Below are 11,599 nucleotides of genomic sequence, written 5' to 3'. Positions count from 1 at the left end.
GTTTTAAGTTATAAGTGGTCTTAAATAATTATGTGTTAATTTTTTTCACGGCATTTACAACTTATAAGGTAATACATTAAAATTAAAACTCTATTCTATTCTCCATAAATGTCTTAATAAGCATTTCTAAAAGATTTAGACATTACATTACTAAAATATGTTTGTTCAGTTTTAAATTATAAGTGGTCTTAAATAATTATGAGTTAATTTTTTTCACGGCGTTTACAACTTATAAGGTAATACATTAAAATTAAAATTCTCTCTTATTCTCCATAAGTGTCTCATTTGTTCTATGTTTTTTATCCAATGCATTTATTCAATTTTAAATATTTCTAATTGTGCATACTTAAAAATTATGAAAAGTTGATATAAATAATTCTTGCATTGAGACAAATCAAACAAGATCCAACTTGACTATGTTTTAACTAATAAATTAATAATAATATACAAATTAAGCGTAAGAGATAAATAATGTCAAAAAAGTAAATGTGACACTTATGTTAAGTAGGAGGGAATACATACAATTTCTAACTTTTCTAATTGATATATAAATAAATAAATTAACAAACAAAGAACCAAAATTAACAAGAAATACCCCATTTTTGTTTGAGTTGATGTATTATTATAAGGATGGTGAAATCGTACATTCCTCTATTTGTGGCGCACAAAAATCACAATTAGGAGTTAAAGCCAATATTTTTTTCAAACTTAAAAAGAAAACCAAACACACAAACACAACCTAAAATGTGGGAAAAATGTGCACCAAATCTTAAATGAACCTCAAAATAAAAAAAATATATTTTGTTTGTAGTATAAATATAGCAAAAACTTATTCCACATCATCCTAAACAAAACTACTTTCCCTCTCCTTTCCCTGTTATTCCCAAGAATAAACACCATTACAAGATATACCCTTTTCTCAATTTTAATTTCCCCCTTTTTCTTTCCCATTTCCTAAACTTTTTTCTTCTGGGTTTCCTTGGCAGAAGGCCTCCTAAACTCACCCAGAAAACTATATGGCGTGAATTAAAGAGACCTTCACTTTTAAGGGCTCTTTCTTATTCTGTTTAATTTCTTCAATATTTGCAATAAGTAGAGCTCTTAGATTTTTGACATTTGAAAAACTTGTTAAAATCCCCTTAAAATGCCCATCCCCGGTAAGAGAATCTACCCCATTTTAATTTTATATAAGATGATGTGATGTAATTATTTATCAGTAAGAAACTATTAGATTGTTAGGGTTCAATTTTAATCGGATTTAAGTTTTTGGTTAAGTTGATTATTAGACTCAACGTGGTAGTAAAAGATGGGTCATTGCCATAGGCAAGTCCGACCTAGACATACTCTAGCATTTATAGCTCGTTCGTCCTTTAAAAACACACAAATCCTCTGTTTTTAGCATATTTTGAATTCTGTCTTAAAAAAATTCCTTTTTTTTTTTTGAAGAAACTGAGAATAACCGACAAAACCCAGAAGCAGAATTAGAAGATGAATATCACAAACTGGAAATTAAGACAGGAGAATCATCCCCAAGAGCTGTTCTTGAAAACTCAGTTTCGAACGATTCCTCTGTTTCTAATAGCCCGACAAGCAGCAATAGCAGTAGTGAATCAATGGAGAAACTAAGTTCACCTCAAAAATCAAGAGGAGGAGGAGGAATAACACCATTCAATCCATTAAATTATGGGTTTCAATTAAAGGGTTTTATTGATACAATGAAGAAGAAATCTGGTGTAAGAAGGTTATCAACAACCACCATTAATCTGTTGAGTAGCTATGATATTTCTGCAAAGAGTCTCCGTAAGAAATTGGGTAGAATTCGCAGTGCTGAAGATAGTATTGATTTTTGTCTTCTTTCCAAAGATAAGCCTTGTTGGAGGAACTTTAAGTATTCAGAACTTGCTGTTGCTACTGACCATTTTAGTCCTGGTAAGACCTTCAAACTACACCCCCCATTTTTTGTTTTTATTTTTCTTACTGTAAAGCAACAACAATCGTAATCCCTTAATTTAAAAACAATACTCTGTTGAGAATTAAGAATGGGATGTTATTTGGGTTGGAGCATACACCATAATTCTCAGGAGGAACATGGGTTTTAATTGTGGTTGCCCCTTCCCGACTCTTCTCCTTTTTCGGCCTACCTTATATAAAAAAAACTCAAGCTTATTTATTATTTGTTATTTTGGATTATAATAATAGCTATATACTTTCTATGTTTTTAATTCTTTTCAAAATGAATATTAAAATTTAGATGCAAACTTTACCTATAAGTCCTCATCAATTTGTACGAAGAAAACATAATAAAATTTATCTTAATATATATTGTTTAAATATTAAACTTCTTTTAATTTTAAAAAATCATAGTAATAATATTTTTTGACTTATAAATTTGCATGGAGATCGATCACTTAAAAAAGTATAACCATAGTTTGTTAAATTAGGTGCATATTTTGAAGCTATGGACAATAGTTACAGTCAAGGATTAATCATTTGTTATTAAAAAAAGGTTGCATATATTTAGGTATCAAATTATTCAAACTTCTTAAGTTGGTTTACTAAATAAATTTCCATATTTCTAATGGAGAAACATAAAAAAAAAGCTAGGATTTTTCTCACTTAAGCTAGAGCTTTGTTGTCCTTTTTTGATTTTTTATTTAAAAACTAAGCTCCATGGATGATTTAGTATTTCAAATAGATTAGTGGATAATGTGTCATGACTAGAATAACTAGATAAGCATATTTGAGAAGAGCATGCTCTCATTATGTTTAAGGTGGAAGAGTTGTGTGGAAGATGCTTCATTTTTACATGATTAGTAACTAGAAACTATGCTCTTTGTTCATTGGATAAATTTGTAAAAAATAAAATAGATTTTTTTTAAAAAAAACAATTAGTTTGTTTTAAACTATAAGAGTATAAATTTATAAAGTACGAAAAGAGCTTTTAATGTAATGTTATAGAGTTTATTTTTTCTGAAGAATTAATCAAAACTCAAATTTTCATATATTAGAATTTATTTACATGAACTTAGTTTAAGATATGGATATAAACTTAACAAAATAAATGTAAGAATTTATATTTTATTTCATATGTTGAGTTTATGTTAAAAGAAAATGACATAATATAAGATAAAAGGAGTGATGTGAGATATGAGTCAATCTAATTAATTTGCAATTTAGCATAATATACGTTTTAGGTGAAGTGGAATTAGTCCACATTGAGGGGAAGTTGTGGAATTAAATGGACTAGTTAGTGAAATTGTTCGTCAAAAGTGAAGTGCGTAGATGCACTTTTGACCAAGGTAGTACAAGTACCACTTGCCACTACCAATAAATAAAAGACGCCCCAAGATTAGTCACAACTCACAACAACGTTATTAGTTTCCCACACAACTACAAAATCACAAAAAAAAAAAGAAAAAACAAAAATGGTTTCTATGAGAATTTATAACTAATACAAGCTAAGAATTTATAATGATCGAGAAGGAACATGGTTATGTAATTCTTACACTTCATAAGAAGTCTATACTTTTCAAATTACTTTGCGAAACAAAAAAAACTATAATTAGCAATTTCATAAAATTTCAAAATTGCTATGTGAACATCAATTTTGTTTTTGATATTGTATAGACTTTATACAAAAAGAAAGAAATATGCTCTTTCTATAGAGGGTCTATTTCGGTGTTTAATGGGTGTTTAGCAAAAGTAAAATTATAATTTTACAAGCGGTGTTCTACTTATTAGCCCTTTATAACTCTAAACCTTAGGCGAATGTCTACATTACTCAAAGTTAGAAACAGCCCGAGGCAAATTAGAAAAAAGAGTTTAATAGTCTTAACAATGCAACGACAATCACTTCAACCTCTTCCTGACTCAAAGGGAAGTTGAGAAATAATAAATTGACATTTGCGTATAAAGAATTGAATGCATAAATTAAGAAATGGAGTAATGAATAGAAGTAAGAATTAATGGGTTTTGACCATTATTATTAATTAAAATTCATTCACAATAAAGGTGGACAGGGTAGTACAACCATAATACTCTTATCACAGAACTTATTTTTACTCTGTCAGAGATTCCTGAGATTACCAGCTTGCTAAACATAATAGCAAAACAAATACTATAACCTTTAATGGAAACTGTGGTGATCTGGTGGGTTGTGAGGGTTAGATATTTGCATTTCTATTGCGTAAATATTTTAAATGCATTAATTGTGTCTTTTAATTCCCGATTCCCATTCAGTTAATATAGACTTCACTTCTTTAAGCTTGCTTTAAAACTTTAACAGCTCGTTTGGTTAATGAGCACATCTTAGGAATGATTTATACTATAAAATTTTATCAAAAGCTCCATTTTATTCTTATGGTAATGAAACTTTGATCATCAAATTTTTTTTTTTATTTACGAATTTCCATTAACACCTATTACCATCAGGACCGGCCCTGAGAATTTTTGGGCCCGGAGCGAAAAATAATTTATGGGCCCTAATTATTCACTTTTTGGTTGATAATCGTGTACTTATAATTCAATAATTAGTAAATAAGGTAACAATTATCATTATTAACACTTTGACTTGGTTAAATGAATAATTTGATTACACAAGGTCTTAAGTTCAATGCATATGAAGACAAAAATCGTCTACTTTTTTCGTGGGCCCTGGGCACAGGCCCTTGCCTAGGGCCGGCCCTGATTACCATCTTTCTCAATAATATTGCATTGGAATGAAATTTATAAAGAAAATAAGATGATTAAAGTTAAACCATCAAGATGCAAAAAATTTTTCAATTAAAATTACATTAATTTTCATTTTCATTACCTCCTTTTAATAAGGAATTCTTTCGAGAAGGAAAAAGAAACAAAATTAATGAATTGTCTCCATCATTAAGTGACTGGTAAGTAATGATAATCATTAACGTTTTTATGAGGGTAATTGTCTAACCTCATTTGTTACCAGTTAAATTTTGTGGAATCAAATACTAATAAACAATTATTTTATTTGAAAATTTGAAATTGATCCAAGTTTATTGTTTGGTAAATTAAAATTTTTCAAATTTAGATTTAGATTAAATTTCACCATTATTTTTAAAGTAGTTAAAGGTGAAAAATTGAGATGACTACCTAAACCTTATTATTCTCAAATTCTTCATTTATGATTTCATAATTGAAATCCATACTTTGAAATGAAATACTTATTTCCAAACACTACATTATTTGTTTTGAAATAATTGATTCATTTTCTCATCCGCATAAAAAATAAATAAAAACAACAAAAATTTTCATTACCATTTCTATTCTTTAACTATTATTATTATTATTCCATTTCATGTGCAACTTTTATACCAAAAGACCCCTCTTAAAGTGTTTATTTGAGTTAAAGTTATTGAAGTTTACTAAGTTTAAATTGAACTTCGAAATTAAATTGAGTTTTTAAGTAGGCATATAGATAAAAGTGTTTCATGTTTTTTATTTTTTATTTATTTATTTTTTTTATTTTATGATCTGTTAGCTCTATTGTGTGCAACTTTTTAATTTTGACCCCTCGAACAACTATAATGTGGCCTTTTAATCTGTCCTTACTTTAAGTTTTGACTTTCTCGCTGAAACACTATCGTATCCTATTCAAATTAGGAGTAATCCATATGCCCTTAGCTGGACATGTACAGGACACGCATCACATTTAAAGGCAAAGAGTAGCATTAGCATGTGCTGATAGTTTAAGAAAAAAATTCCGTATCAAGTTAGCAAAAGTACAGCACGATGAAGTGCACTGCAACTAAGTTAGAAGGGAGATCAGAACTCCTCCGAATACACGGTCTGATTTATAATAACTAGATGACACATTGCACGGTCCACCTAATTAAATACCTCAGAGTAACTAAATATGTTGGGATAAATTATCCAACATTGATGAATTAAAGATAGTATGCACACTTTATAAATCATTAGAGCCCTTTCTCCCATTATCATATGCTTTTGAAATGCTATCTTCTTAATTTATGAAGCGGATGCAACTCGTGATTTCCCAATGCTTGTGTTGACAGTAAATCCATCTCAATTTAACTAACTTGATTGTACTACATACCTTATTGACACTCATATTTGACGCTTTATTTGGTTGAGTCATGGGATAGACGAGTAACAGATACATGCTTGATTACGACACTAGTACATAAGCCTGCGTAGCACGGACATCAACCCATTTACCACAAGTACTGAGATGTATGAATGGAAAAAATCATGACAGAAAATTCAGGACTTTTAGACTGAAATAACAAAATGTTTTGTTGATGAATTTAGATGCGTACTCATTTTCAATTCTTATTTTAGTGAAGTCATTGCAGATAGTCCTTTCTATCATAGGTCAATGGAAAACATTGTTTTTTTTCAAGGATAAAATTGCGTATATCTAACCCTAATACCGAATTCGGTGGGAGCCATTAGATGTATTAGAGTAATAAAATGTAGATGAATATGGATCAGTGTCACGTGATTCGCTAATCACCTCGCGAATCGTGAATCGAAAAAAGTAAATTATAGTCGGTTTTAGATATTTTTGAACCATTTTGAGCGAATCGGGAATTCAAAAAGCGAACTAACTAGAGAATTATGTTTCACTGATACAGATGCAATAATAATGCATGAATAATATCGCCGAAAAATTAATATTTCTAAACTTTGAGCAGGGTCACTGCTAGGGAAAGGGGGTCATGCAGAAGTGTACAAAGGGTGTTTACCTGATGGTACCCTTGTAGCCGTAAAGAGGCTAAAGAAGAAAGGTGAAAAGGTAGATCATGAGAGAACTGCTGATTTCTTATCAGAGCTTGGAATCATTGCCCATGTAGACCATACAAATACTGCTAAACTTATCGGATTTGGTGTTGAAGGTGGTTTTTACTTGGTCCTTCAATTCGCTCCCAATGGCAGTGTCGAGTCTTGTCTTCAAGGTGCCATTTACATCCTATCTTTTTCACCTTCCCATATGAATCAAAACCTGTACAGAGCGTATTATAGTCAATAGTTTACGAAATCTTTAAAAAACAACCGTAACTAGAATGCTGATAAAAGTGCAGGCTCAGAAGGTTTAGATTGGACAACAAGGCTTAACATAGCTGTAGGAGTAGCAGAAGGATTGAGTTACCTTCATCACACCTGTCAGAGGCGAATAATTCACCGCGACATTAAAGCCTCAAATATACTACTCGGTGAAGATTATGAGCCATTGGTGATTGCCCATTTTTGTCACATTATTTTTTCTTTTTCTCGATTTTCTAAATCATCACCTTGCAAAGATTAATTTGTTTGTTTATATTCTGCCGTAAATTCCATACAGATATCGGATTTTGGGTTAGCAAAATGGCTTCCTGATAAATGGATTCATCATGTGGTGTATCCTATTGAAGGCACATTTGGGTAAGCACAAAAATCTTCCCGTTTCGGTATAGTTGCATAGATTGTTAGTTTCTTGGCTAATTTAGTTTCACCTGGCAATCTCTCAGATATCTGGCTCCTGAGTATTTTATGCATGGGATTGCTGATGAGAAGACAGATGTGTTTGCTTATGGTGTACTATTACTGGAGATCATAACAGGCCGTCATGCGGTTGCCGTCGACTCCAGTAGACAAAGCCTTGTGATGTGGGTAAGTGTTGTAGACTTGTAGAAAAGATTGACCTATATAAACTACTAGCTAAAGAAAAACAATGCTCAAAACTGTTTGAAATACTTCACATGTGAGTAAGATCTCACATCGCAAAAATATAGGGTTGACTTGTATATAATGCTTGGTGAGTAATGGGAAAGAGTGAACCTCATCAAGTGTGTATGCAAATTAACACTTATTACCCGTGGGTTTGTGGCCCGAGCCCAATGGTGCCTCGTGGGTGTATCCACACAAGTGGACCCATGGGGTGATCATGTGACGAATTGTCACAGCCTAACACACCATGCTTCTCCAACTCTGTTCCGATAAGCCTGACTTTTGCAACCTGTATTTTTTCACCAGGCAAAACCTTTCCTTGACTCGAGCAACATGGAGGAAATAGTAGATCCAAAATTGGGGGACAATTATGATCCAGAGGATATGAAACGCATAATGATAATAGCATCCTTGTGCATTCACCATACAGCTACTAAGCGCCCTTATATGAACGAGGTAACTCTTTACCAAAGTCTCTTTTTCCCTCAGCTATGTATCACTGGAAAACTAATCGAAAATCTAATCTTTTTATTATTGAGGTTGTGGAGCTACTAAGGGGTGAGCGGGGAATGGTAGTAGAAGAGATAAAGCAGAAATCGATTGCCCCGAGATCAATAATTTTGGACGCTTGTGATTTGGAAGATTACACGAACACAAACTACCTCCAAGATCTTGATCGGCATAAGGAGTTGGTCATGGAGTGATATAATGTCATCTCTCCTTTTGTTTTTCCTGAATCCACTTTTTCTATGGCTATCCCTAAATTTTTCGTTTATATGGGATGGGCATTGATGCTGCAAACCAGTAATTTGCTTGGCGTCTTAGGCTAATACTAGGGTGTTGAATGTAAAGATTAAGACAATCCTACAACTTTTCCGTCAAGTGTAGGGATTATTCTCTGTCGTCAAGTAGCTGAGTTGAGGCTTTCGTGTCCTCACCGATAGAGGAAAGAAACAATGTATTGGTTAGCTTGGGAATCTAATGCTTTGTACAGTTCTAATGCTTTTGGTTCCACCAGTTGAAAGGCAAAGAAACCTTACTAGGTTTCACAGGCTATAAGACCAGTGCAATGGGGTAGATATGACTGGGCTATATAAAAATGGAAATTAAGCTTAAATGGATTGAAACCATTCAACTAGAACAGGCAACTAAAACCTTTTCAATGAAACCATTCAACCTGCCTTGTATTTGTTTTAACCTAAATCACTTGAAATGAAAGTGTTTAACACATCACCAAGGTGAAAGAAAGAAGAAATTACAAGAGAAAAACAGAGCACAATAGTAGAGTAATCACAAACACAAGTAAGAACACAAAAGCATATTTCAATGGTGTCTTGGACACTTCTCCTTCAAAATACATCATATTTCATTAAGCATTCACCAATAAATCAATGAAATATCTCTCACATTGCTTAAACTTACACACTCAAACTCAAAGTTTCAATGCTTTAATGAAACCTCACTTTCAAAGAACATTCTTGGCTCTCAAAATCGTAAAGAACTCTAGCACAAAGACCGCACAAGTCCCAAATCCACACACCAATTAAAGAAACTCGACAGAAGGCCACTGAATAGCCTGCTCGAAAGAGTCAGGAATGTGTTCGAACGAGCAGCTTGTTGGCTGCCTGTCCGGTGCATCCAACCATCATCCCTTAACCTTCATCCCCTTCCTTGCATGATATAGTGATATAAACTTGTATTCACACCTCAGTGCACACCCATCACTTCTCTGAATTTGTATGCCATTGTTTGAGCAATGAGATGATCAAAATCACTCTACACATTCGGTAATTATGTACTTGGCATAACATCACTAAACAAAATCTAAGCCAAGACCTTAGCTTGTCCCTTAAACTTTTTGAGCAACACATTTTAACATTCAATTAACTTACACTTGACAATTCCATAGAGATTGCTATATTTCACTAGTTAATTTGAGATCTTCTTTTTAAGTCATATGTAGCAATTTCTGTGGGATGGACGAGCCCATAGCAATTTTAATTAATAGCTAGTAATAATTAAATGGCAAGTCTACAAACATGCAAGCAATAATCTTAGATTAACTAACTAATTGTTTGATTAACTTAGAGTACAACACTTAAATGACTGTCACAATAAAAAAAAACATGAACTTAATAAATCTTGTACTTGAAACTTTCAGCAATAGATATATTACATGTATTAGTTTACTATGTTTACCATTATGGATATCCGAATAGATTTGCAACGTTATTGTATGGAGCTCGTCTTGTATGACACCGTCTCATCAAAATACAAACCATATAATTTACTCATTACTTTACTTGATGACTTTGAAAATATAGATAATCACTTTAACACACTAAAAGGATGTTAGTTATGAACTTTTTAATACCATGTAACGAATTAAATTACCATTATTTCATATTTTTTATTTGGTATAATATTAGGTTATTAATGGATACCCTTTATTTTGTAACCACCACATTTATGTCAAGTAACAAATTCCTTTTCTATGATGAGTGAGTGTTTTTCTTATATTGTTTTACCAAACAACATCCTTCCTCAGTTCTTATTTATTTGCACCATTTGCTTTTTCACACTCTCCAATGTGCGTATTTAATCGTTAATATCTCTAATTATACATATCGAAAAATTATGAAAACTCAAAATTAATAAACTTTGAATCGAGACGATTCAAACAAGATCTCATATAACTATGTTTTAAGTTATAGATTACCTACAATATAAAAGTCAATTTGCTTAATGAATAGTACAGAAATCAACTATGTTACAAGTAAAAAAAAAACGGAGGAAGTATAACTACAAGCCAATACACTTACCCTTACTTCTCTTTATCATTTCTCTTTATATTACATTTTCTGTTCTCGTACCAAACACCCACTAAGATATATAGGTCAACCCAATAAAATTATTTTACCATGAGACCGTACTATTTCAAAATTTGTAGGCTATATTTAGACTTGGACTTACATTATTTTTCTTAATTTTATCAACAAATTTAATTTTATTCTTTATCTCAATCATTCATATCTTCTACTTCCTCTGTTCCAATTCAATTTACTTGCAACATTAATTTTTTCACGCAGTCCAATGCACTAATTTAATCTTAATATCTCTAATTATGTATAACAAAAAAATTATAAAATTTTGATATTAATAATCTTTGCAATGAGACGAATCAAACAAGATCTTACTTGACTATATTTCAACTTATAGATTAAAAACAAATTACGAATTGAAAGTGATGAATAAATAATGTCATTTTGTTTAATGTTGTAACTAATATGAAACGGATAAAGTAAGTCTATAACAACCTGAAAAAAGGTAAACCACCAAAACTATTTATATAAAAATTTAAGAAACATAAAAGCCATGACAAATCGATGTACAATTTAATCTAGCATGTAAAAACTAAGCAAGTCGGTAGTATGAGTAAGTAACTAATCACAGATGATTCACCACAATAAGTTTCCAATTCCCAAATAGGCAGCCCTTACCCAGACCGTCGCAAATTCAGCTCGATTGTAGTTCTCAATTGGCGCAGTCTCCCATTGATTCAACCTAAATTCACATCACCAAAATCTCAAAGATGCAAGTACCGTCATCAGACATAGTTATTCAGCTAGCCTTTCTGCTTCTTACCTTTGCAATCTTTCTCGTCATCTACAATCTTCCAAAGACTGCCTTCTCCAAGCTTCGATCCAATTCACGCGCCGCTTCCCAATCAAGTCGCCATTTCCTAAACGGCGCGCAACTCCTTAGCCGAGCCAGATCAACTCGCAATCGTAGCGCCGCCGAATCGTTGGCTAAAGAAGCCGTTGCAGAAGCCGACATAGCTATCTCTCTTCTCCCTCGCGACGCCGCCGCTTTGATTCTCCGAGCCTTGGCTCTTGAGCATTTAGGA

General features: G+C 32.2%; 2 protein-coding genes across 2 annotated transcripts in view; both read left to right on the top strand.

The window, feature by feature from the left end:
• The first annotated feature begins 757 nt into the window (after positions 1-757).
• Positions 758-9,152, top strand: LOC130809286 (receptor-like cytosolic serine/threonine-protein kinase RBK1). Its single transcript, XM_057674988.1, has 8 exons — positions 758-1,157; positions 1,447-1,929; positions 6,681-6,941; positions 7,068-7,219; positions 7,328-7,407; positions 7,494-7,635; positions 7,999-8,148; positions 8,232-9,152. The coding sequence occupies exons 1-8, from the start codon at positions 1,145-1,147 to the stop codon at positions 8,394-8,396; spliced, it is 1,446 nt and encodes a 481-aa protein (XP_057530971.1). The 5' UTR covers positions 758-1,144; the 3' UTR covers positions 8,397-9,152.
• A 1,791-nt stretch (positions 9,153-10,943) lies between these two features.
• The window catches only part of LOC130809285 (uncharacterized), a 1,339-nt gene continuing 683 nt past the window's right edge, over positions 10,944-11,599 (top strand). Inside the window, exon 1 of the mRNA XM_057674987.1 lies at positions 10,944-11,599. This exon is cut by the window's right edge and continues 683 nt beyond it. Coding sequence (XP_057530970.1) covers positions 11,285-11,599 — 315 coding nt within the window. The 5' untranslated portion in view covers positions 10,944-11,284.

Source organism: Amaranthus tricolor, chromosome 3 (genome assembly GCF_026212465.1).
Source record: "Amaranthus tricolor cultivar Red isolate AtriRed21 chromosome 3, ASM2621246v1, whole genome shotgun sequence".
Lineage (NCBI taxonomy): Eukaryota > Viridiplantae > Streptophyta > Magnoliopsida > Caryophyllales > Amaranthaceae > Amaranthus > Amaranthus tricolor.
Note: the sequence above shows the minus strand (reverse complement) of the source record. Positions and strands in the feature narration are given on the sequence as shown.

Excerpts from the sequence above, each read along its gene's own strand:
- LOC130809286 (XM_057674988.1), top strand. Across the intron at positions 7,220-7,327 it reads GTGAAGATTATGAGCCATTG|ATATCGGATTTTGGGTTAGC; the intron begins GTGATTGCCCAT and ends AATTCCATACAG. Across the intron at positions 7,636-7,998 it reads GACAAAGCCTTGTGATGTGG|GCAAAACCTTTCCTTGACTC; the intron begins GTAAGTGTTGTA and ends TTTTTTCACCAG.